This window comes from Pelecanus crispus, chromosome 2 (genome assembly GCF_030463565.1).
Source record: "Pelecanus crispus isolate bPelCri1 chromosome 2, bPelCri1.pri, whole genome shotgun sequence".
Classification (NCBI taxonomy): Eukaryota; Metazoa; Chordata; class Aves; order Pelecaniformes; family Pelecanidae; genus Pelecanus; species Pelecanus crispus.
Genome location: NC_134644.1, coordinates 70261965 through 70289644, shown reverse-complemented (window position 1 = coordinate 70289644; position 27680 = coordinate 70261965). Strand labels below are relative to the sequence as shown.

The following is a 27680-nucleotide window of genomic DNA, read 5'->3' as shown; positions in this document are numbered from 1 at the left end:
GGAACAGGGAGAGAAGAGTTGAAAACAAGGTATGGAAAAGAGAAGTAAGATCACCTCCTCTTAACAGAAATACGAGCATTATTACAGTGATTCAGCAGTCTGTGGAACTATAGTTTCAAAGTACAGAAAGAAGATTTATTATCTGGTTAGGGCATCCTGCCTGTGTAAAATTGGTGTGAAAAAATTGATACAAGAAGATGATTCTGTCTCAGCTTGAGCCCTTCTTTAGAGGACGAGTGTTGGTAGACACCATAATCTTCTCAACATTGTTTTGTGTGTAGTTACAAAATGCAATCTGAGCTAACAGGGCCAGTGACACGATTATCCCTGAACTGCTTTTTAATACCTTTTTTGTAATATTCAACTTTTAAATAACATGACAATTTTTAGCTGAGTTTATAGCAGCATTACATCATGATTCTAAGTATTGTTTGTGCTAACAGTATGGTCAAGTACTTAGGTATAACCATGACAGACACTTCAGCCTTCTCAGGAGCCTCTACTGTCCCAGTGCATTAATTAATAAAGTTACAATGTTGCTTACTACCTGGCTGGTTAGTATGCCAGTTCCAGTGCTTGATATAAGGTGAGTGTGAAGTCTTATTTCAGCAGCTTCTGCAGACAGTCAATTTTGGGTCAGAGTGATGTTGTGTATGGGAATTCCTATCTGACAGTTGTTTCTTTTTTCATACACGGAAGGTCCCAAAGAAACCAGGTGGCCACATTGAAACAGTGACTTTCTGATAACTGTTGTCTGGCATCCATAGAGAAGGATGTGTGGTGCTATAAAAATGACATGAGCCTTTAAGCAACAGTATAAATCTGTTCTTTACAGATGTAGGATGATGACTTTGTCTACATGTTCTGTTTCCAGGAGTTCTCAATCATCTGTGTTACACAGATGAATGGGTGACAGGATTTGCTTTGTGGGTAGTAAAGAGAGAAAATGTGAAGTGAATGTTGTGGTTTAACCCAGCAGGCAGCTAAACACCACACAGCCATTTGCTCATTCCTCCGTCCCACCCCACCCCCCACACACACAGTGGGTGGGGGAGAGAATCGGAGAGAAAAAAAGTAAAATTCATGAGCTGAGATAAAGACAGTTTAATAGGACTGAAAAGGAAGGGATAATAATAATACACAAAATCAATGATGCGCAATGCAATTGCTCACCACCCACAGACCGATACCCAGCCCATCCCTGAGCAGCGGTTTCTCTGCCCCCCCCCCCCCAACCCCCCCCAGTTTCTAATCTGAGCATGACATCATATGGTATGGAATAGCCCTTTGGTCAGTTTGGATCAACTATTCTGGCTGTGCCCCCTCCCAGTTTGTTGTGCACCTGGCAGAGCATGGGAAGCTGAAAAGTCCTTGACTAGCATAAGCAGTACTTGGCAACAACTAAAACATCGGTGTGTTATCAACATTATTCTCATCCTAAATCCAAAACACAGCACTATGCCTGCTGCTAGGAAGAAAATTAACTCTATCCCAGCCAATACCAGGATGGTGAATCAGATGAAAACTTGCTGCTGGGATGATAATGTTGCTGCAAATTCATTCTCAGTCTCAGAGAAATTATACATTGTCTGTGCTCTTGGGAGAAAAGATCTAAAATTTTGTAGAGTATATTAGAAGAATGCAAATAAAGTGTCTGAATTGTTACTTTGAGGTTTTGGGCATTGTTTTATATAAGGCAGACTTTGGAATTTTTGTGTGAGGTGTTCTCAATAGACCTGTGCTTTTATTCATGATTGCTAAAGTTATAAGTAGCTGGTGTTCATGGAAATCTAACTTATATTTTCAAGTTAGATTTGTGTTTACTCTATGAGAGTCATCATTTCAGTGCCAAATCTGCCATGGTTTACCCATGGTTTACATTAATTTCTGACTGTAAATAGAGGAAAGTGATGCTGCTCACTAGAGTATTGGGACTGTCTTTTGGGACTCTTTAAAATCTTGCGTTTGACTGTTAACATATTTCACTATCCAAAAATACATTATCAAGAAGATGGTATATAAATATGAGACTGTAGAAAACAGGATTGTGGCACTATGATTTACATGGCATAAAGAGTAATTGGCAAGTTGGAACTTGTGATTTAAATTGCAGCATAAAATAAAATCATTAATGGCATGATGCAAACTGAAACATGAAGGCTTGAAGGTTTTCAAATCTAAGTTAAAATGTGAGTCTTCTGTCTTTTGGAACAGTAAATAATTCTTTTGGCTCTTCAGGTTTTCATCAGAACTGTCTGTGCAGGAATGCTAATTCACTTGAATGCTAATTCACGCATAGAGAGACAATCTGTGTTCTGAAGTGCTTTTTCTTGAATGAACAACAGAAAAGAGGATTAATATAGCTATGAAAATGAAGAACAACATTTTAAAAAGAATCATGTTTTTACTTGAGTACTTACAAAACTTTCATGAGGAAAAAAAATTTTTAAAAAGGGAAAGTAGGATTATAGAATTCTCCAGTTCTCTAGTGGAATACATGTGCTTAATGAGTAGCACTTCAATGGAATAAGAAGTTGGGACTCTATAATAGTTACTGATTCTGGTGTCAGGATTTAAGATGTCTCTGAAAGTGAGTAGGTAACAGAAAGGGTGCAGAAAGTGTGGGTTATATACTAAAGCTGTCTAGTAGAGATGAGACTGGCTGTTTGTGCCGCTCCTGTGAATATATTCTGTATTTAGCCTTCCCTGTTCAGCATAACTGAACGCGAGCAAGCTGCTTGAGGGGAAATCCTCAGCATTCAGGTGTTGTAGTTACTGGTATTTTTATGAGTTAGCCACTGGGAGATTTGATCACTTTGCTATTTAGTTTGCTTTTCTTTGTAATCCTACCTAGACTGTAGCGGGGGGAAATAAGGATGCTGCCAAACCAGATTAATTGACTCAAATGATCTCCGAGAAGAAAGCAAGAATATGAATTGAAAAACAAACTCCTGTACTCTAAGCAATGTCTAAGACAAAAAGAAAAACAAAAACATCAAGATGATTCCTAACGCGTTTGTATTTTCTTCACTTTAAAAATGTAGCACTTCTATCTGTTCGCAGCAGTACAAATTTTCACAAAAATACCCCAAAGATTATTTGCGATACCCACTTCTCTGCAATGCAGTAAATACTAGTAACTAACATAGATGAAGAATCTAGTGAACTACTGAGTTTTAAGTTAGGTCTGCATTTTGAGGTCTGTTGTTATGTACTTCTCTACTATGTAGAGGTAGTAGCACATGTGATATTTTGCTGTACTGAAGCAAGATTTTAATCCCACAGTATGTTTGTGGATAAATATGACGGTGTTTCTGTTTTCTCTAGATGCAGTGTAAAATACACATTTGTTTAATGATGGGGATAGGGGAAATAAAGGAGATCAGGAACTTCATATGAAGATGGGGATTGTGTTTTGTCACTCTGTTAATGTATTTGAGCACTTTTTATGATCTGGTATTCTGACAAATGTGGAGGTCAGGTGCGGAGGGGATTCAAATTTCTCTTCTTTTTCACAATCATATAATTTTAAAGTCTTTGATAATTGGCAACTACATTTTGGAATTTCAACCTCATGACTTCATCTTTTCATGGAGTTCCGAAAAGCTTACATGCGGTATCTTTTTTTCTTTTTTTTTTAAGAAGAAATGTGCCTTTTTTCAGTGTGGGGAAGACTGGTTGTTTTTGGCAAGAGTCAGTAGTCTTGAGGGAGGTGATTCTGCCCCTCTACTCCACTCTGGAGAGACCCCACCTGGAGTACTATATCCAGCTCTGGAGCCCTCAGCACAAGAAGGACATGAACCTGTTGGAACAGGTCCAGAGGAGGGCCGCAAAAATGATCCGAGGGATGGAACATCTCTCCTGTGAAGAAAGGCTGAGAGTGTTGGGGTTGTCCAGCCTGGAGAAGAGAAGGCTCCGGGGAGACCTCATTGCAGCCTTTCAGTACTTAAAGGGGGCTTGTAAGAAAGATGGGGACAGACTTTTTAGTAGGACCTGTAGCGATAGGACAAGGGGTACTGGCTTTAAACTAAAAGGGGGTAGATTCAGACCAGATATAAGGAAGGAGTTTTTTACAGTGAGGGTTCTGAAACACTGGAACAGGTTGCCCAGAGAGGTATTGGAGGCCCCATCCCTAGAAACCTTCAAGGCCGGGTTGGATGGGGCTCTGAGCAACCTGCTCTAGTTAAAGCTGTCCCTGCTCACTGCAGGGGGGTTGGACTAGATGACCTTTAAAGGTCCCTTCCAACCCAAACTATTCTATGATTCTGCGATTGCTCTGTGGATTAGAGTCTTCTGAAACAAAACATCAGGGTGTATGTGTTCCCTTTCTGTCATTTGGCATGTTGTGTATCCCCCAAGTGTACCTTTTGGCTGCAGTTTAAGGGAGTTGATAGCATACTTTAGCTTTTAAGGAATATTGTTGTTGAGTTAGTTTGAGATTTTCTATTTGCATGTTTACATCTGTGCAGAGTTATTTTTTTCACATAGATGAAATTATTGCCATAAAAAAAACCCCACCCAACATTTTGGGACACCCTATTATAGCACGCTGTTTCTAAGTTTGTCCAGGAAAGTCTTCCTGTTTACTTACTTGAATATTTATCTATTTTATTATGAGTGCACACAGAATCCAGGTGACCCCTGATCTTTTAATTTCCTACTTTCAGTGTTTTTATAGAGTGTTTTTCTTTTAATCCAATCTAATTGGAACAAATAATAGCAAAGTTAGATTTATTAGCTCATTGTAAGAGATGACTGGACACAAATATTTATTTGACGTTTTCTGGCTTGTAACACTATTTTTGTTTTGATTTCAGAATGCTCTCTTTAGTTGTATTAACAGAAATGAAAGTAAGTATGTAATTAATAGTTTGGGGGTTTTGTTTTTCTTTTATATTGTTCTATCCTTTTTTCTCTAAAATGTAAGAAATTCTGTGGGTGTACATATACACAATGATATGGATTCAGTTCTATAGAAGGACAAACCACATGCATAAATTTTCCTGCTCTAGTGATAAGGGGATTGGGCTGTTCATATAATTTATATCAGTTTTTAATTTGTGTATCTGTATTTGTTTTTTCTGTCCTATTTTGATGATTGCTTAGAAGCTCGTGTTTTCCTTCTGCTTTGTTCATTTGATGTAATGTAACATTTAAGTAAGAAAATTAAATTCGTTTAAGTAACAAAATTAAACGTGTAGATGAAATCTTGCACCATGCAAGTGTTCTGTGCCTGATGTCTGTCTATATAAAATGAAAAGAAATCAGGGTCTCAGAATTAATTCTAGTAAATGTATTTCTCTGTATATTTAATAACATATCAAAAATGGGTGAATCACAATACTATCTGTCTGCTTTTTTTAATGGGTTTTGGGATACTACTCATTTATTTTTTTACTATTAATATTTGTCTAATGATTTGATTATAGGACAAGGCTGTTTACCTTAAATAAGAACAAAACAGCTGAAGATAACATTCAGCTGGCTTGCTGGTGTCTTGAACTTGAGTTCAAGACGGCTTTAGGGACTTTTTTCTCCAGCCAAACAAACAAATCTAATTTGGCTAGTTACAGATAGTCCCAGTCATTCTGTAGACAGAGATTATTTTAATAGAGCATAGAAGAATTTCTTAATTTTTTTTAATGGTAATACCTTGAACGTCATTGTGTGTGGTGCAGACGTTCATTTCTTCATTTCTCTGTGTAGGAACCCATAGATTTTCTGTTGTTTGTTTGTTTGTTTCCCCAGTGGGGTCAGTCTGTTGCAGTTATGCAGGTCATCATACGAACTGTCGGGAATATTGTCAAGCAATTTTTCGGACAGACTCTTCTCCTGGTCCTTCACAAATTAAAGCAGTTGAAAATTACTGTGCATCTATTAGCCCTCAGCTTATACACTGTGTGAACAACTATACACAGTCATATCCAATGAGAAATCCTACAGATAGTAAGTATAAAAAAAATCCTTCTTTACTGAAGGTTGTAAAAATACTGAAAATGTTTGAGGATTGTATGCACTGTTATATAAAATGTGTTTTTCTGTAAGTCTATTGTATAAATTGTATTAATGTATTTCTATTTGTAATTATACGACTTTATATAATGATAACTTTTGTTTTAGGTGCATTATTTATTTTTTTAATTCTACATACTGGTGGTTTAGTTGATTCTGTTTCCATTTAAAAGAAGCAATACTATTTGAGATTACTGGGGGGAGGCGGGGGAGGCCTCCTTATAGCACTTTTTCTTTGAGGACTGTTAAGTCATGCATCTTGGTGGTTGTATGCTTGATGATTAACTATTTTTAATTTTTTTAACAGGTTTGTATTGCTGTGATAGAGCAGAAGACTATGCATGTCAGACTGCTTGTAAGAGAATTCTAATGTCAATGAAAACAGAGCTTGAAATTGTTGATGGACTTATAGAAGGCTGTAAAACAATGCCTCTCCCTCAGGATCCACTTTGGCAATGTTTTCTTGAGAGTTCAAGATCTGTTCACCCAGGAGTCACTGTGCACCCTCCACCTTCAACAGGCCTTGATGGAGCTAAGCTCCATTGCTGTTCTAAAGCAAATTCTTCCACATGTAGGTCAGTATGTCTCTACCCTCATTTCCAGTTGTGAAAATGTTTCAGAAGCTGTCTTATATCAGGCCTTTGCCCGAATCCTGCTATGTACATCAAATAAAGAGTTTTGTGAATTCTTAGGAAAAATACAGGTTTAGGTAATCAGATGGGTGTCACATTCTGTCCAGTGCTTACTTTGTATCTCAAAAAATACTGTTCCATAGGAGAAATCACACTTTCCTCGTTTTTAGCACTGGCTTATTATAGCAGACGCACTAAGTTAGTGAAACCTTTACCTTACTTGTGGCTGTGATAGCCAATATTGCAACAAGGTGAAGAGGCCTTAACCAGATGCTAAAGAGAGCCAAGGGGACAATGAACTGCACAAACTCTCAAGTACCTGTTTGCTGCCTGTTAAAACCTTAGCAGTATTCCTTACTAGATGCTATTCAGATTTTTGTCAATGAAAAACAATTTAGGTTATTTAATAATTAAATAACAGAACTAACTATTCCGATATTTAAAAAAAAAAAAAGGTTTTCAGCAAATAGTTGCACCCTTGCCAAATAAGTGTAATTGGAGCATTTCTAGTTTTAGAGTGGTTATCTGTCCACTTTAAAAATAGATCATTATTGCATTTTCAATGCATCAAGATGTCAAAATAAGTTGCAGACATTGATTTTTTTGAGCTGTTAACTTCCTTTTATATCAATGTTTTCAGTAACAAAACAACAGATCCTGAATGCAGCAGGATCTTATAATGAGTTTAGTAGTAGACCCCTGGAGTTACATTATTTCTTAGAACATTGTAGCATAGGGCAGTTGATATAATACCTTTTAGTTGCTTGTTTTGACAATGAATTCTAAAAATGATCCTTCCCTCACATATACAGTAGACTTTAATAGTACAGTGAAGTTCCATACCTTCAGTTGGGATGGGAACAGTTGTAGTTTGTAGGATATTGCTGCAAACAAAGTGGCTTGGGTATTGCTGACACCAGGAAACATCTCAAACACAAGCAACAAACAGTACACCTGTTTCCAACATCAGGGCAAAAAGAAATGTATTTTGCTTGCCAGTTGTTTCTATCGGAGGAGAAGGTGTGTTTTGAAGTTGAAGGGTGGGATTAAAAGTTGTTCATTATCATTTCAACCTTAGATTTATTACAAGTAAAATTAGCTGGGATAGTTCTCACCTCAAAGCCATTAGTTCAGGTTTCCAGCTATTGCATTTTTATTGGATACTGCAGTTTTATATTCTGAAGTCTTTCAGTCTTACCAGCTGTCATGTTTTAACCCAGCAGGCAGCTAAACACCACACAGCCATTTGCTCGCTCCCCCCTCAGTGGGATGGGGGAGAGAAGCAGAAAAAAGGTAAAACTCATCGGTTGAGATAAAGACAAATTAATAGGACAGAAAAGAAAGGGAAAATAATAATAATGATAAAAGAATATACAAAACAAGTGATGCACAATACAGTTGCTCACCACCTGCTGACCAATGCCTAGCCAGTTCCCAAGCAGCAGCTGCGTGCCCCTGGCCAACTCCTCCCCCCAGTATTTGGTTCAGCATGACGTCATATGGAATATCCCTTTGGCCAGTTTGGGTCAGCTGTCCTGGCTCCCAGCTTCTTGTGCATCTCCAGCCTTCTCAGTCAGTACAGCATGGGAAGCTGAAAAGTCCTTGATTTAGTCGAAGCACTGCTCAGCAACAACTAAAACATCGGTGTGTTATCAACATTATTCTTATCCGAAATCCAAAACACAGCACTATACCAGCTACTAGGAAGAAAATGAACTCTATCCCAGCTGAAACAAGGACACTAGCTTAAAGATTTGCTAGCATTCTTATGCAAAACTGGAAAACTTGGAAAATGGTGAAGTGGGGTTATTTGCTTTGAGCACAACATTCGGATGCTCTTGCAGGCATTGTGGGCACTAACAGAGTCTTCTGCAGTGAGTGCAGGCTGTTGTGATCAGCAAAGAAATGATAGGCTCTGCTATATCTGAACAACTGCTGTTCTTTTGTTTTCTTCATCTATATTTCTTTTTTCAGAGAGCTCTGCACTAAACTTTATAGCACAAGCTGGGGCAATTCACAGAGCTGGCAAGAATTTGATCGCTTTTGTGAGTATAATGCAGTTGAAGTTTCCATGTTGACCTGTTTAGCAGATGTACGAGAACCTTGTCAGCTGGGCTGTAGAAATCTTACTTACTGCACTAATTTTAATAACAGGTAGGAGAGACACACTGAATATTTTATAAAGGAATTCCTGTGCTTTGATTTAAAAACCAAAATGTTTTTCAGGCTTATTTTGAGATTGTATGTAGTTGTCTTTCTGCAAATGTTTTTTTAGATAATTTAAAAATAAATAGTTTTTCTTTAGAATGAACTTTTGGAAATGTATTTAACAGCATAACAAAACTTAACAAGAATAAAAGCTAACCCATGAACTTGTAAAATGTCACGATGTATTAGCAACGTATTCCTCTATCTTACTGTATAGACAAGTAAGCATGATTACTGGGATGTTGTGTTTATAAATAAGGTAAAAATTCTTGTTAAATTTACGTGTTACTCTTTTTTTCAAAATTCCTTTTCTTTCAGAGATATTTCTGTGGTTTTTTACTCTATAGGGCAAAATGCATGATTTAAAAGTGGTGTCTTAATTAGTAATTGCAAGGTTACAAGTTAAATAGTTTGAGCTTAAAAAAGCATTTAAAATTTTGCTAGCTATTAGAGATCTCTGGCTTTTCTTTGAAATAGTATACAGTGCAATGAGTGTTATATGAGTAGTAGAATCACATATGTGGTAGATGCAGCCTGGGCAAATATAAATGATAAATCAACTTGCATTAGTGATTCACCAGAAAACATTTGCACAGATATTCAGGATATCTAAGATATTTGCTTTTAAGTCAACTTTCTTCAGGTAAGAAAAATTTAAGTGATATTTGATCTAAGAGGTAGAGGTGAGAAGGGACTTTTAGCCTCAAGTCTTAAAGAGCTTATTTTCCTTAAAGACAGAATTCAAATTGATTTTGATCTTGCTTAACTGTGGAAGGGATTAATTTCTTTTGTATCACAAAAAGCAAGCCATATCAATGTTATACAATTCATATGGTGAAAGATAAAATGTGTGGTGTTTTCTTCTTCTTGTATACGTGCCATATCTTAATTTCTTCTTTTAAGACCAACAGAACTTTTTAGGAGCTGCAATACTCAGTCAGACCAGGGAGCCATGAATGACATGAAGCTATGGGAAAAAGGGAGTATTAAGATGCCATTTATAAATATTCCTGTGCTTGATATTAAAAAATGCCAGCCAGAAATGTGGAAGGCAATTGCCTGCTCGCTGCAGATTAAACCTTGCCACAGCAAATCTAGAGGAAGTATTATCTGCAAGTAAGTACTGTGGGGGAAAAAAAACAGTTAAGAGGTTCTGCTAAGGGTTTTAATGAGAACAAAAAAGCTGCTGTAGGACTGTGTTTGACTTAACGTTAGGAAAACATGGCAAGGCAAACACGGAAGGAATATGAGCTTGCATAGTTGCAAATGTAAAATGTAGCACATATATACATATATATATATGTAAAAAAACACTCTTGTGAGGCAGAAGGGGAAAGTTGTGGATTAGGGGAAGCGAAGGATGTGGAAAGAAATCTTTTTCATATAATACCTTTTTTCTTCAAGTAGTGTTCATTAAGTTCTGTTTCTTTATTTATCTGAAGATCAGATTGTGTGGAAATACTGAAGAAATGTGGAGATCATAATAAATTCCCTGAAGGCCACTCAGCTGAAAGTATTTGTGAGCTCTTATCTCCAACAGATGACTTGGAGAACTGTATCCCTTTGGATACGTACCTGAGTAAGTATCAACATACCTTTGCAACAAAATTAGAAACGAAAATACTTGGAATGCTTATCACTGCTTTTAATAACTTTCATTATTTCTTTTAAAGAAAATTGTATTGAATTTGAGACATTTTATTTAACATATTAGAGAAAACAGGATTTTTCAAATTGCCATAGCTCGTTACATTGATTGCTTCTTGTATTGGGTGTATACAGCAAGGTTGTTTTGGTAGTAGTGGAGGCCGCAGGGGCTGTATGGGAAGATGTCAGGCACTGCACTGTGCCAGACACAGCCAGCTTGGCAATGGGCCCACTATAGGCCAAAGCTGAGACACTTAACAAAGTTTGTGGTGCCTCTGTGAAAACATGTTTAAGAAAGGGCAAAAAGTGCCAGACACATGGAGGAGAAGGGAACAGGAAGAGTGAGAAACAACAGAGGTAGTATCAAGGCCAGAGGAGCAGGAGGAGAGGAGGTGCTCCATGGCAGAGCAGATATCCACAAGGCAGCCTTGTGGAGGACCCCATGCCACAGCAGGTGGGTATACCCTGAAGGAAGTTGCATGCCATGGAGAGCCCATGTTGGAGCAGAGGAAAGGTGTGACAAGGAATGAGTAGCAGAGAAACTGGTGTGTACTAACCATAGTCACCATCGTCCCCCACTTCCCAATCCCCACTGCATCACTTGGGGCAGGGGCAGAGAAATCTGGAGTGAAGGTGAGCCTGGGAAAGGGAGGAAGAAAGACGTTGCTTTAATGTTTGTCTTCTTGTTCCCCTTACCCGAATCTGTAATTAGATATTTATTTTAATTTGCAACAAATTTAGTTAATTTTCCCCAAGTCAAGTCAGTTTTGCCCACAGTGGTAATTCTTATGCAATCTCCCTGTCTTTATCTCAACCCATGAGCTTTTCTGTTCCTGTTCTACCTGTTTTCTACCACCATCCCATTTGGAGTGGGAGGACTGGGTGGGAGTTTGGATGTTAGCCAAGGCTAACCCACCACAATTCTCTTTTGGGGATTTCATATATTCAGTGCATGTTCACTAATCTGCATCATCTAATAATCTGGCTTGTTGAATTTCAATGATTTTTACCCACTTGAAAATAGACTAGTTAATCTTACTTTAAGAAAATGCTGTTCTTCAAGAAGTCATCTCACATGCCAAAAAAGTACTATAATAATAAAACCACTAGCACTATTTATTTACAGGACAAAAGTTGGATCATGCTTGAGAGGACTGATCTCAAATAAATGTTACTTAAGCAACAGTATGATTTAGACCACAACTTGATGTACAAAATTACACTTCTGCCTGATGCATAAACTCTGTTCTTTAACTGTGCAGTTAGAATAACCTAATCCCAAATTAACTCTTGGGGCAATAGAACATGAGTTTAGTAGGTATATGGAAGAACAAAGTTTTTGTGATTCTGTTTTCTTCTAGCGCGTCTTATCCCTCAGTATGGAACACAATTGTATTCGTAAAATTTTGTCTTGGTTCTAGATTTCATTTAAATGCATCTTTTTACATTACTTTCCAAATCTGCTCTACCCTATTACTACTTTCTGTTGCATATTTATCTCTGTAGGGTTTAGACCTTTTTAGCTTCATAGGATTTATCCATCTTAGACCTTCTTCCAAATTAAATTTTGATATTTCTTCCTCAGACTCCCAGGAACTTTGAAAGTAGTAAAATTTTTGTTTAGTAAGAGCTGCAACTAAAAGCATGCCTAAACAAATCCATTGTTCCCAGAGAGACAATGTGTTGAAGTTTTGCGTGGTTCTTTCCATCTATCTACTGCTTTTCGATGTTGTCTTCCCTTCCCTTAACTTGGTTAAACATCAAGCATACTTTAAACCTCCAGTTTGTTAATCTTTGACTATGGGAATTCTCTTGATTAAACTGCTGGTCATTGTTGTTGGTATTTTTGTCATATAGATACAATTACTGGGGAAACAAGATAGAGGAAATATATTTTGCTTGTGAAGAATCATCTGGGTCATTATTTTCAGGATTGAGGACTAAACTTTTGAAATAAGTTAACTGCCTTGTCATGTCAAGCTTCTACAAGTATAGTTAAAAAAAAAAAAAAATTTCACAGAATTGTCAAAAATATGATTTTACTGAATATAAGAAAAGTCGTGCTTTACTGAATAAAAACAAACCTCATTTAAATCAATATAGGTGCTGTATATTCTGTTTTCAGGCCCAAGTTCTTTAGGTAACATTGTAGAAGATGTTACACATCCATGTAATCCGAATCCATGTGCAGCTAATCAGTTATGTGAAGTAAATAGAAAAGGATGTCAATCTGGAGAACTGTGTCTTCCATATTTGTGTGTGCCAGGTAAGGGTTTTTGGACATCTGTTTACCTGAATTTTGCTGATAAACATATGTTACTGAAATTTTGTTGAAAGTTTTAAAGCAAATTGCTGATATCCCAAAAGAACTATTATCACAATTATCTTGTGTTTTCAAAAGGTGTAGCCTACCTTCTAGCTCTTTCCATTTCTCGATGTGTTTCTATTTTTATTGTCCACTGAAACATAACATCTTATTAGAAGGTATATTACTTATTTTGCCTAAGAAGAAATAAATGTCCATACATGGTCCCTAAGCAGCAGCAGCCTGCCTGCTATTTAAAATTGCAAGCATGAAATACTGCAAATACAGTGCAGCTCACTGCTTCTGCAGACACCATGACATGTATTGCCCTGTATTTCCATACATTATTAGCAGTATCCACAGTGCTCTCCTTACTGGTGAAATAAATGGACATTGTCTTGCCTTGAAATTAATGAAAATCAGGCTGTCAGTCTTGGTAGGACGTTTTGAGAGCTCTGAGAATCTGATCAATTGCAGGGTGCAGTTGGATGTACATTTCCATTGGCAGAAATTCTGGTGTTGTATTAAAGTTCAAGATGGTATCTTACATGGAATTCTCCCAAACCCTTTTTCATAGGCCAGGTCAACTTCTCAAAATATCTCCAGCAGCTCATGGGTAACTAGTTCCAGTCTGAGTAAATTAATACCCAAACTTTTTCTTAAGAGCTTCACTACCTTTGCTACCTACACTACCAAGTCCACACTAAACCAATCAAGGGTAGACTAGACTAAACCATGTCCCAAAGTGCTGCGTCTACCTGTTTTTTGAACACTTCCAGGGATGGTGACTCTACCACCTCTCTGGGCAGCCTGTTCCAATGCTTGACTACCCTTTCCGTAAGGAAATTTTTCCTAATATCCAATCGAAACCTCCCCTGGCGCAGCTTGAGCCCATTTCCTCTCGTCCTATCGCTTGTTACTTGGGAGAAGAGCCCAACACCCACCTCACTACAACCTCCTTTCAGGTAGTTGTAGAGAGCGATAAGGTCTCCCCTCAGCCTCCTCTTCTCTAAACAATCCCAGTTCCCTCAGCCATTCCTCGTAAGACCTGTGCTCCAGACCCTTCAACAGCTTCGTTGCCCTTCTCTGGATGTGCTCCAGCACGTCAATGTCTTTCTTGTAGTGAGGGGCCCAAAACTGGACACAATATTCCAGGTGCGGCCTCACCAGGGCCAAGTACAGGGGGACAGTCACCTCCCTGCTCCTGCTGGCCACACTATTCCTGATACAAGCCAGGGTTCTGTTGGCCTTCTTGGCCACCTGGGCACACTGCTGGCTCATGTTCAGCCGGCTGTCAACCAGCAGCCCCAGGTCCTTTTTGGCCAGGCAGCTTTCCAGCCACTCTTCCCCAGGCCTGTAGTGTTGCATGGGGTTCTTGTGACCCAAGTGCAGGACCTGGCACTTGGCCTTGTTGAACCTCATACAATTGGCCTCAGCCCATCAGTCCAGCCTGTCCAGGTCCCTCTGCAGGGCCATCCTACCCTCAAGCAGATCGACACTCCCACCCAACTTGGTGTCATCTGCAAACTTAGTGAGGGCACACTCGATCCCCTCATCCTGATCGTTGATAAAGACGTTAAACAAGGCTGGCCCCAAAACAGAGCCCTCGGGAACACCGCTTGTGACCAGTTGCCAACTGGACTTAACTCCATTTGCCACAACTCTCTGAGCTTGGCCACCTAGCCAGTTTTTTACCCAGCGAAGAGTACACCCGTCCAAGCCATGAGCCAGCATCTTCCTAAGGAGAATGCTATGGGAGATAGTGTCAAAGGCTTTGCTGAAGTCCAGGTAGATGACTGTTGTGGTTTAGCCCCAGGCAACAACTAAGCATCATGCAGCCGCTCGCTCACTCCCCGTACCCCAATGCGATAGGGGAGAGAATCGGAGGAGTAAGAGTGAGAAACACTCCTGGGTTGAGATAAGAACAGTTCAATAATTGAAATAAAGTAAAATAGTAATGATAATAATAAGAATAAAATAATGATGATGATAATAATAATACTAATATACAAAGCAAGTGATGCACAATGCAATTGCTCACCACCCACAGACCGATACCCAGACAGTTCCTGAGCACCGATCGCTGCCCCCCAGCCAACCCCCCCCAGTTTCTAATCTGAGCATGATGTCACATGGTATGGAATAGCCCTTTGGCCAGTTTGGATCAACTATCCTGGCTGTGCCCCCTCCCAGTTTGTTGTGCACCTGGCAGAGCATGGGAAGCTGAAAAGTCCTTGACTAGCATAAGCAGTACTTGGCAACAACTAAAACATCAGTGTGTTATCAGCATTCTTCTCCTACTAAATCCAAAACACAGCACTATACCTGCAACTAGGAAGAAAATTAACTCTATCCCAGCAGAAACCACGACAATGACATCCACGGCCTTTCCTTCATCCACCAGGCGGGTCACCAGGTCATAGAAGGAGATCAGGTTGGTCAAGCAGGACCTGCCTTTCATGAACCCATGCTGGCTGGGCCCGATCCCCTGGTTGACCTGCACATGCCTGTTGAGTGCACTCAAGATGAACCGCTCCATAATCTTTCCCGGCACCGAGGTCAGGCTGACAGGCCTGTAGTTCTCCAGATCCTACTTCCAGCCCTTCTTGTAAGATGGGTGTCACGTTGGCAAGCCTCCAGTCATCAGGGACTGCTGATAGATGATGGAAAGTGGCTTGGCAAGCTCCTGTGCCAGCTCCCTCAGTACTCTCAGGTGGATCCTATCTGGCCCCATAGACTTGTGAGTGTCCAGGTGGCGTAGCAGGTCATTAACTGCTTCTTCCTGGATTATGGGGGCTCCATTCTGCTGCCCGTCCCTGTCTTCCAGCTCAGGGGGCTGAGTACCCTGGGGATGACTGGTCTGGCTATTAAACACAGAGGCAAAGAAGGCGTTAAGTACCTCAGCCTTTTCCTTGTCCTTGGTGACAATGTTTCCCCCCACATCCAGCAAAGGATGGAGATTCTCCTTGGCTCTCTTTTTGTTGTTAATGTATTTGTAAAAACATTTTTTATTATCTCTTACAACAGTGGCCAGATTGAGTTCTAGCTGGGCTTTTGCCTTTCTAATTTCCTCTCTGCATGACCTAACAAGATCCCTGTACTCTTCCTGAGTTGCCTGCCCCTTCTTCCAAAGGTGGTAGACTCTCCTTTTTTCCCTGAGTCCCAGCAGAAGCTCCCTGTTCAGCCAAGGCCAGTCGTCTTCCCCGCTGGTTGGTCTTAAGGCACACGGGGACAGCCCGCTCCTGCGCCCTTAAGACTTCCTTCTTGAAGAACGCCCAGCCTTCCTGGACCATTTTGCCCATCAGGACTGCCTCCCAAGGGACTTTCCCAACCAGTGTCCTGAACAGGCCAGTCTGCCCTCTGGAAGTCCATGGTAACAGTTTTGCTGCCCCTCTTCTTTACATCACCAGGAATCGAAAACTCTTATCATATCATGGTTGCCAAGTCCAAGACGGCCTCCAACCACGACATCTCCCACGAGTCCTTCTGTGTTTGTAAACAGCAGGTCAAGTGAGGCACCTCCCCTGGTAGGGTCACTTACCAGTTGCGTCAGGAAGTTATCTTCCACACACTCTAGGAACCTCCGAGACTGTTGCCTCTCTGCTGTATTATATTTCCAGCAGATGTCCGGCAAGTTGAAGTCCCCCACGAGAACAAGGGCTAGCGATTGTGAGATTTCTGCCAGCCACTTATAGAATGCTTCATCTATCTACATCCTGGTTGGGTGGTCTATAGCAGACTCCCAACAGGACATCTGCCTTGTTGGCCTTCCCCCTCATCCTTACCCATAAGCACTCGACCTTATCATCACAATTGTTGAGCTCTAGACAATCAAAACACTCCCTAACATGCAGAGCCACCCCACTGCCTCTCCTTCCTTGCCTATCCCTTCTGAAGACCTTATAACCATCCAGTGCAGCACTCCAGTCATGAGAGTCATCCTACCAGGTTTCTGTGATGGTGACTAAGTCATAGCTATCCTGCTACACAAGGGAATGATGATGATGTCTGGAGATGCAGCAGTGCGCAGCTGACTGTACTTCTGCTGCTGCTTCAATGAGTGATACTTTTAATGTAGGTGAACCTCACTAGAAAGGCATTCATGGTCATGTGGGAACTACTTTTTTAGAACATAGGTGTTGTCTAACTTCTGCACCATGAGTAAATGTGAGCTGACTGGGGAGAGAGCCTCATGTAGAACGAGTTTCACCTATCTAACTTTGAAATGGCAGGCTTGGATGGTGTTGATAACAAGGGTCAAATCTACAAAAGGAGGTGGGAGACTGTATGATGTCCAACTTCTACAGCCCCTTCAGTGTTTGTTGGCACTACACCAGTAGTGCTTGCCACAATTTTTCCCCTTCCCTTAAAGCAAAAGGTATCATTCAGTGGCATGAGGGATCACCTATGGTTCTTGAAGCTTGCACGAGGGCCACACTGATTTTTAAACTGAATTGCATGAAGTAGCCTCCTTTCTAGAGGAAGTGAATACAGAACATTGCCATAACTGTCTCACATCAGTTCCCTGAGCCTCTTTTGTTCCAGTAGTTCTGTGGCTGATCAGCAGTTTCTCCAGTGATTTTTAGTTACAAAGAAGAAAACTGGGGTTTTCTTCGCTCATACATCTGCTACAATTGTGCTCTTCTAAAAGTGAGGATAGACTTCAGCTCATTCTTTTTGTGAGCCTAGGGATTTGGTTATGTTTCTATGACCCTTACAAAGTATTTTTGTTTTTCTGAAGAGCTGAGCATTATTACTATAGAGGTTGTATTGTCTTCGCTTGCTGCAAAAGTCATTCAAATTGATCTGAAAACATGCTTACCAGCACTTTTGAAGAGACAGTTTACTTCCTCTAAAGGTTGGAAGATGACTTTTATGTTTGAACTCAGTCTTTTTATTGGTTTAAAGTTTTGAGGGTTTTGTTGCAGTTTATAAGGAAGAAATTTTTTACAGTGAGGGTGGTGAAGCACTGGAACAGGTTGCCCAGAGAGGTAGTGGAGGCCCCATCCCTAGAAACATTCAAGGTCAGGTTGGACGGGGCTCTGAGCAACCTGATCCAGTTAAAGCTGTCCCTGCTCACTGCAGGGGGGTTGGGCTAGATGACCTCTAAAGGTCCCTTCCAACCCAAAGCATTCTGTGATTCTATAACTTCTAGGGTAATTTTAATCTACTATTTCTTTTATTATTGTTTCTGTGCAATTTTTAAAAACATTTTTCTTCTTTTCCATTCTTTTCCTTTTTTTAGATCCAGTTTTCCTGCTTTTTCTCCCTTTCTCCTCTCTTCATGTCTACTTATAAGTGTCCTTCAGTATTGACATAAGAGGTGCAAGTAGGGAAGGAAGACACAATGAAATATGTGAGAGAGGGGAAATGACTCAGCTTTGCTTGTACTTTAATTCAGTTTGTCTATTGGAGAGAGTGAAGCATATGTGGTATTTGTTATATCACATACGTTTCATAGTACTACAGAACTGTGGAAAATAAGATTACTTGAGAATTGTTGGCATTACCAGCCTTTTTCTCTGAAGTGACATTTCTACAGGTGCTTCAGAATATTGTCTCAAGCAAGTATCTTCTATTTCTGCTACTTGCTGCCTCTATGAAGGGAGTGAATTTGTCTAAAGGATGAGAACAAGGCTGCTTTAGGAACACCTTAGCTTTTTCACAAGTCAGAGTAGTAGTTATTTTTGGTAGTTGCACTTGCCAAAGTATTTACTAAATATGAGCTAAAATTTCTCCTTGTATATAGGTTGCAAACTGGGAGAAGCCTCAGATTTTATTGTCCGTCAAGGTACACTTATTCAGGTTCCATCCTCAGCTGGTGATGTTGGTTGTTACAAGATTTGTACCTGTGGACACAGTGGATTGCTAGAAAACTGCATGGAAATGCGTTGTGTTGACCTCCAAAAATCATGCATTGTTGGAGGACAAAGAAAAAGTAAGTATTACAACAGTAATTATATCTTTATACAGCACCTGTTCCTTAAGTAATGAATTTTGAGGTAGATATGAAGACCCAGAGGATCTGAATGCAGAGTTTATCAGAAAATAAAAAAGTTAATGTTTGCATCCATATATATAATACTTGCTTAGTTCTTATATATGCTGGAGGGTTACATTATTTAAATCAATACTGAACTGCGTCTGTCTCAACCAATTAAAGTCCTGTTTGAAGTGTGTTCTTAGTACACCGTTTTTCAACCAAAAGGTCACTGGCATGCCTCACATCCCCTGTATTTTATGGTACTTGAAAATAGGTGGCTTCCTTTCTGGTGCAAGAACTTGCTGGTGGGAGCTCTGAGGATTGAGGAGGGAAAAAGTTCTGAGAGGAGCCAGTAGGCAGCAGGGATGAAGCAACAACAGCAAAACAAATTGATCTGCTTTAAGCATGCTGTAGTTCTGAGGTTTAAACACAGTGTAACTGACTATAAACGGCTGCCTGTTTCCTGGATTCCAACTTCGCCTGTACTCTCAGTCTGCTTTTAACAGCATTGGATATCCAGTGACCAATAGAGGTGTCTGAGGAAGAGTATGAGAAAAAACAGAGGATTTAATTATGTTTTCCATTAATATTCTACCAGAATCTGTTCTGTGGTTCAAACCACAGACCCCTTGAGCAGGGGTTGGTTTCTTTACTAGCCCCAAATGGTTTGGGGGTTTTTGGTTTTTGTTGGGTTGGATTTTTTTTTCTTCCATGGATTTTAAATATGGGTTAAAAAAAGTCAGAAACTTTTATCATGAGCTGTAACCTCTGGCAAGAAGTTCCACATGTTAAGGTATGTGTGCCTAAAAACCCTCCCTTTTTTTTTTTTTTTTTTTTTTTTTTTTTGGTGGGGTTTGCAAGGGATTTCTTTTAGTTTGAGCCTTGATAGTTTGTTTCATCTGGTTCCTCTTAGACAATGAGATCATCCTAGTGCTTGTACTGAAAAAGCTGATGAATGATTGTTGCTGATTTGCCTCCTCTTTCAGACCTCTGTCATATTACCCTCAGCTGAGTTTTTCTCCAAGCCAATTCCTGTTCTATTTAATCATTCCTTATATGAAAAGAGTTGTATACTTTTTGATCATTTTTATTACCCTACTGTGTACCTTTTTCTAGTTTTACATTTTCTTTTGACATAGGAACTGGAACTTCATGCACCATTCACAATCAAGTGTATGTAATAGCAAAATTATGTTCCTTTCATAATTACTCTGAGCATTATCTTTTTCTGGCTGCTAATTCTATTGAGGCCATGCTTTCACAGAGCTGTCTATTGTAACACCATGGTCCAGTTCTTAAGTGGAAATGGTCAGCTCACAGCTCATTTTTGTGAATTGTAGAGAATCACTTTATGTTAAGTACAATGAATTTCCTCTGTTATATCCTTTCCTAGTTGCTCAGTGTGGTGAGATCTTCTTGCAGTTCTTCATTATTTGGTCCTTTGTACCTTAATGTTATTGATAGATATTGTCATGTAAATACTTGCATTTGTTTTTTGGATCACATATAAATATGTGAGCAGTACAGCCACTGCATAGATCATGGAGACTCCTCCAGTAACCTCCCTTCATTGTCCATGTATTCTGTTTCATTTATCCATGTGAGCACTTTTTTTCCCTATATCTACTTTTTTTTCTTACCTCTACTTTTTTTCTTGAAAGCTTACGTTAAAAGAGCTATTAAATGTCTGTTGAGTATTGAAGTGTATCAACCTGATTTTGTCTGTTGTCCACATGCTTATTGATTCCTTCGGATAATCCTAAAAGATTTGTTTTGTGACTTGCACAAAAACTGTGATTCCTTCCCCCAATGTATCATATTTAGGTATGTGTCTGCTGATGCAAACTTTTATACTTTTACCACATTTATGTTGCACAAAATTGTTTACCTATTTTTATTATCCCCAGAACCCTTTTAAAAAAATATATATATTTTAGCCACTTGCATTGGTATCCAAACCATGGGGAAGTTTAAAGCAAGAGGTTATAAATAAGTTCACTTACATTAGCAGGTTTTTCACACCTCAGTTCATTTGGAGTTTTTTGGTGAATGTTTCTGGTCTTGCAGAGTCATTAGCTCTTGGACAGACAAGTGCTGCTTCTGAGGTAGGTTAATACATTGCCTGTGAAGAAGGTACTCATCTTAGACTTTTAACCTCTCTGCAGGGAACAGGGATGCAAGACAATCTTTGTTGTTGTTGTTGTTGACTTATCTTCTGAGTGGTTCTTTTGTGTATTGATGGGGTGTTCACTGTATGGTCCTCCCTCCTACCACAAACCTAGCTGTGTGAGTAGAAGTCGCATGAAACTGGTTTTATCAAAATAGTTGTTGATGTCTGAATTAGCAGTGAACAAAACCAGTAATCGCTGGATGTATTCCCAATAGACACAGTCAGAGGCACACACACACACATACACACATGCTGCTAACAGGGCCAGCCACACTGATCAACACAGACAGAAATTAGTGCCGTTATTGGCACCCACATAAACACACATAGCATTGACACAAACACGAACAGCACATGTGGCCCAAACCTGTTCCTCTTCCGCCGCTGATCAGAAATGAAGCCTGCTAATGAAATATATGCACAGAGAATAGAGTTCTGTCAGGTAGCAGGCCCTAGATGCACAGTTTCTCTGCTAGCTGCCCCCTAGATGCCAGTCTTCCAGAGCTGGTGGCATCTGCACCCGTGAGCTCCCAAGGTTTATGTTTCCACTCCAGTGGCTGGCACGCAGACCTCTTATCCTACTTATTGATTCATCCAGCTTAAAATTTGTTGGCATTCATGCACGTACTCAGAGTAGGAAGCACACAAAGAGGGTAGAAATAGGATTGAACAAAAATACAGGATAGGTTGTGGTCATCAAGTGCAGGGTTCAGTCAGAGAAGTGTACTGACCAGCCACCTGTCTACACTCAACCATTCCTTTTTTCCACTTTTCCCTCTGCTTTCCCATACATCTTCCTGCTTAATCCATTTTAATTCCTCCTCATCTTTGGTCCTTCCACTAACCATCTCATAAGTCTTGCACAATCCCAAAATTCTCTTCCCTTGGCATCACATAATAAATCTGATATCCCTTTCAGCAATGATGGTGTTTTAGTTCACACAGCGTTCTGGAGAGGGAATTTCTTTTACTGAGTGGTGTTGGTAGGTTTCACACCAAGGACAATGTTTTAAAAAAAGTGTTTAAAAGACTGCTCTGCTAATGTGTACAAACATGTTAGAAATACATACCTGTCATAGACTGTCCTCTGCATTTGGATTTCTTTGAAACCTTCGTAGCTTCCAATTAAGTATCACAAGGCAGCCTATGCATTTCAGAAATTTTTTTAATTTTTTTAATTAAATTAATATTAAGTAAGAAATATAGTTTAACATATTAATCAATGGGGCTAATGTATGCTTAAAACTGAACATGTAAGCAGATACATTCTGATAACAAAGGCATATTGAACACTGTGGTTCTTTAAAGTCTTCCTTAGCATGGTGGGTCTAGACCTCATGCTGATTTACTTCTGCCAGGTAACTGTAAGATGAACAGGTTTTTATTTTAACAATAAAAGAATACTAACTATGTCTGTATTGGGTTTGCGTGGCAAGGTTTTGGTAGCAGGGGGGCTACAGGGGTGGCTTCTGTGAGAAGCTGCTAGAAGCTTCCCCTATGTCTGATAGAGCCAATGCCAGCTGGCTCCAAGTCGGACCTGCCGCTGGCCAAGGCTGAGCCAGTCAGCAACAGTGGTAGTGCCTCTGGGATAACATATTTAAGAAGGAGGGGGGGAAAAAAAAAACCAAACAATGGGACACAAACTGCACTGGGAGTGAGGAGAGAGAATATGTGAGAGGAACAACTCTGCAGACACCAAGGTCAGTGAAGAAGGAGGCGGGGGAGGAGGTGCTCCAGGCACTAGAACAGACATTCCCCTGCAGCCCGCGGTGGAGACCGTGGTGAGGCAGGCTGTGCCCCTGCAGCCCATGGAGGTCCACGGGGGAGCAGATATCCACCTGCAGCCTGGGGAGGACCCCACGCCAGAGCAGGTGGATGTGCCTGAAGGAGGCTGTCACCCTGTGGGGGACCCACACTGGAGCAGTCTGCTCCTGAAGGACTGCACCCCGTGGAAGGGACACACACTGGAGCAGTTCATGAAGAACTGTAGCCCGTGGGAAGGACCCGCGTTGGAGAGGTTCATGGAGGACTGTCTCCCGTGGGAGGGACCCCATGCTAGAGCAGGGGAGGACTGTGAGGAGTCCTCCCCTGAGGAGGAAGGAGCAGCAGAGACAATGCATGATGAACTGACTACAACCCCCATTCCCCATCCCCCTGCGCCGCTCAGGGGGAAGAGGTGGAGAAAATCAGGAGTGAAATTGAGCCTGGGAATAAGGGAGGGGTGGGGGGAAGATGTTTTAAGATTGGGTTTTATTTCTCATTACCCTACTCAGCTTTGACTGGCAACAAATTAAACTGATTTTTCCCAAGTCGAGTCTGTTTTGCCTGTGATGGTAATTGCTGTGTGAACTCCCTGTCCTTATGTCGACCCACAAACTTTTTCATTATATTTTCTCTCCCCTGTCCAGTTGAGGAGGGGAGTGATAGAGCGCCTGTGGTGGGCAGCTGGCATGCAGCCAGGGTCAACCCACCACAATCTCTTTCTTGACTTAGGTTTAAATTATTAATCTTCTGAAATAACTTTACTGTTACTGTTCACAGATTAAATTGGCATGGGTAATGAGCATTAATTGGGTTCTACCTAATCTGACAGTCAAAGTAGTTGAAAGAGACTTGACAAATGATGCTTCGTAAAAGACAATACTGATTTATTTTCAGATTTATTCATTGCTTGAGACCTTTAAAGGTGTATTTTTGTCATGCAAACTGGCACTGTGCTCTTTGAAAAAGAAAACAAAACAAAAAGTTACTGCTTACGATAGGGAAAATCTTACAAAATGTCTTGAATATAAAATGGATTTTGTGCTGAGCTGTAACCGGTCTGAAGCTGTTGTCTTTGAATCAGTCAGCAAGCAAGAACTTTTCTGCTAGTGAACAGTTACATATTTCAGCAATGGACATTGTTTAGTGTCTGTAAATCAGCCCTTAAAATACCATCAGACTGAAGTCCCAGCATAATTAAAGCAAGTCAAAGATACCTAATAAGTCCAAAATAACCGAGTCACTTTTTTTAACATGTAATAAGAAAGAATTATTTTCACATTAAGTAAATCTTAGGAAGCAAGGCACTTGTAGTAGTTACATTTGGCACAAACATAATTTTCTGATCGTGACCCATACCCTGAAATCATGAAAGAGCAGGAAAATGGGATATTTCTTTCTCTTAAAAGATACCAAGCAGATCTAAGTAATCAATTGTACAATTATTTTCATCATTCAGGAAAGTCTGCCTGTAATGTTCCATGCATTTACGGCTTGTAATGGGTTGTTGGTGTTTTGGTTTGGGGTTTTTTTTTTCATCCAAAGAGGATGAAAGTCAGCCAAACACACTTAAAACTTATTTTGTATTGCCAAATTGGTACTATTTGTTCATGGAAGCAGAACACCGAAAACATCTTAACCTTAATGATATATTTGATGGGCAGTTATAGAAAGTATCTGGTGAAACTAGATGCTTTTAAAATAGTCATTAGCAAATATATTATTTAAATGATGACTGAAACCTTTTATGAACCATTCTGTCCAAAGAAACTTGCACTTTTTCAGAGTATTGGTGAAAATAATCACAAAAATCTCTGAAGTCGTATTTGTGTTTTATGTTTGCATAGCGTACAGCTGTCACTTGTTGTGGTAACTGTAACAACAGTATCTATAGCTAGTAGATATTCAGTATTCAGTAAGTGCTGTCCCTCAAAAAAACCCCCAACCAAACAAACCACCACAAAACCAAATCCAGACAGCTTCCTCTCTTTTGCCATAATTACTCATTGTGTGTGGTGATTAAGACTCTAGCTATTACATAGTAGAAGATAAAAATTACTGAATTCCAAACTTGTTAGATGATGTATTGAAAACAAATAATTAAAAATTTACAGTCACCATATGAACTTTTTGTAGTTACTGTATTTAATTGGTTTATATGTCAGTTGCAACAAGCTAGGCTGTCGTCATAAAATCTGAACTGTGGTTTTTAAAACCATTCTCCATAAAGCAAACAACCCTAAATGCTTTATCTGGTGCTGGGGCTTTTTTGTGTTGTGAATTGACTCCTATTATGAAATGACTACTGATGAAGAGGACAGTTTGCTGTGTGCACTCTTTGATAGTGAAAGCCAATAGTCTTGCAAAGTTTTCAGGTGGCTCCTAAATCAGTTACTCTTTATTCTGAAGAATCACCTAAGAGATCCTGTGTTTGGCATTACCTTCCAATCTTGGAAACTTGTCTTATTCCCTGCTGACAAATTGCTTCTTCCTTGGGTAGTACTGTGGTTTAAACAGAGCTTTTTGTGCTACAGAGGCTTTCTCTCCCCCTCTTGTTCTGCCGTCATTTGTCTAGGAGTACCTCTTCCAAATTGCTCAAATGCTGAGGATTTTCCTTGTGCCACGCAATAGTTTTCAAAAATTCTAATCCTTAATCTCAACCCTTCGAAAAGAGATTAGAGAGAATTGCCTTATTTTGTAAGGCACAGTTACTCTTATGTTTCCTTGAAGAGCTGTGTATTTGTTGGCAGTCTTTAATAATGGACCTGGTTATGGATAGATTGGCTGTCACCAACATGAATTGATTTTCCATAAAACATACAGCACAGTGAAGGGCAGTCGTACGGACAGTTCACAAAACCAAACTGGAATTGCTAAATTGAAGAAAAATTCCCAAAGTTTGCAGTTTGATTCTTAGATTCAGGTGTGAAGAATTTATGACATAGAAAATGCAAAAATTAGGCAGATTGCTCCATCCTCAGAAAGCAGCTATGATAGTGTCATTTGCATTATTAAGGGCACCTTTCTGAAAGCCAGTGGGCGAACATAGACCTCTGTATTTGCGTGTCTTGTGCTGAGTCTAGATTTGGGTTTCTGTTCAACTTTGCCACAGTCTGTCTTGTTCTGCTTTGGACGAAGCTGCACTCTAACTTGTACTGCTTGTTGAGGCTGAAATTACGAGTATAATGGATGTTGTAAAACAACAAAGACTGAAATGAAGTGTTGGTGCTTTTTACTTCTTGACAAAAAGTACACACAAAGGAAAGAAATGAGGACTACAGAGGAGTTTTGCATTGTGTATGAGACTATGGCTGAAAGTTTAGCAGTCTTACATAAAATTAATTTAGGAGAAGAATGTATCTTTACAAAAGCTTTACCTTTAAAAATACGGAGCTTGCTAGCCAGAATTTATAGAAGTGCTATGTGCTATACTACCACTTCTTCTGTTTTCTGAGTGTATTTCTTTTTGCAGCTTTAAATCGTTCTTAAAAAAAACCCAAAAAACCCAAAAAAAAAAACCCCCCAAGCCTAACTTATACAGGCTTTGAAAGGATAAAGTACTTGCTTCCTTGTTTAACTAATTAATCAAAAACACAAGTGAACAGACATTTTCTTTAAATGAGTAAAGCAAAACTTGAAATCTAACAAAAGAGAAATTTCAATGGGAAAAGAAACTGAATGAGAGAAATTACAGGAACAATTAATATTAAACATGTACTATCTATGTAATACATTGCGTTATAGTTGTCTGGTATATTTGCATTAATTGTATGCATTTACTTGATTTCTTTTATTTTAAGGTCATGGAACATCCTTTAATATAGATTGTAATGTCTGTTCATGTTTTGCTGGAAACTTGATATGTTCTACACGTCAGTGTCTCACTGAGCATAGTTCAGAAGATGAACGTCGGAAGTTTACAGGTAACTTTCCAATCTATGAAAACTGTAAGCTTAATATTCTTAGAGCAAGGATTAGCTTCTAAATTCTTTTTACACAATTAATGAAAAATACCCGATAATTTGTTATTAATATGTTCTTTTAACTATTTATTTTTCTCATGTCCAACCTGTGCTTCAGAAAAAAACACATACCTTTTAAAAAAAAAAAAAGTACTGAAAAATAAAACCTCAGGTAATATGTAAAAATAGGTAGACACAGGGTAATGCCACTGGGGACATGAGATACGGAGTTTGGGGAAAAAATTGAGAAAGATGAGTAGAATTAGCAAGGAGGCAGGGCACAAACTTCCCTTCCTACTACTTATAAGTGCACATGTGCTACAGCATTGCTAAATTACTGGAGGGAGGAAGTGGCTGAAGATAGGGCACATCTTTGCATTTGCTGGAAGGCAAAGATATCGTAGTGACCCCTTGTGTATCTTCTGCCATAGAAAATAAGTATGCACCAAATTCCTGTTGTGTGTGTTGCTTTTACAGGTTTACCATGTAACTGTGTAGATCAGTTTGTACCAGTATGTGGTCAAAATGGACGCACATATCCAAGTGCATGTATAGCTCGGTGTGTTGGGCTCCAGGACAATCAATTTGAATTTGGATCATGCCTTTCCAAGGATCCTTGTAACCCCAACCCTTGTAATAAAAATCAGAGGTAAAAGCAGAGTATGTTTTTAAGCTTTTATTTGGCATCAACTACTTGTGAAGCAGATTTACTTTTTCTTTGAATGTGTTGTATATTGTGGTAACATTCTAATTTTGGGGTATTCCAATAAAAATAACAGTTTGAAGTAGCTACTTTTTATTTATCATAGTAACGGACTGTAATAACTGCCAATTGTTGGTTCTGTTGATGTAGTGCTGTATCATTTAAATTCATTATGCAGATCTCAGTTTTAGCAATAAAAGAGGACTGATGTATACTTTCAAAAATGAGAAAATCAAATTTTGTTGAAATGGCAATTAGCGTCACTTTACTACTTTGTTTCACACCTTCTTCCGGTAG

General features: G+C 39.5%; 1 protein-coding gene across 1 annotated transcript in view; it reads left to right on the top strand.

Annotated features, from left to right (window-relative positions):
* RECK (reversion inducing cysteine rich protein with kazal motifs) overlaps positions 1-27680 on the top strand; it is a 73383-nt gene that overhangs the window by 33175 nt on the left and 12528 nt on the right. The window contains 10 exon segments of the mRNA XM_075705544.1: positions 4818-4851; positions 5749-5946; positions 6320-6587; positions 8619-8798; positions 9756-9968; positions 10295-10431; positions 12625-12765; positions 18554-18742; positions 26519-26641; positions 27158-27329. Coding sequence (XP_075561659.1) covers positions 4818-4851; positions 5749-5946; positions 6320-6587; positions 8619-8798; positions 9756-9968; positions 10295-10431; positions 12625-12765; positions 18554-18742; positions 26519-26641; positions 27158-27329 — 1655 coding nt within the window.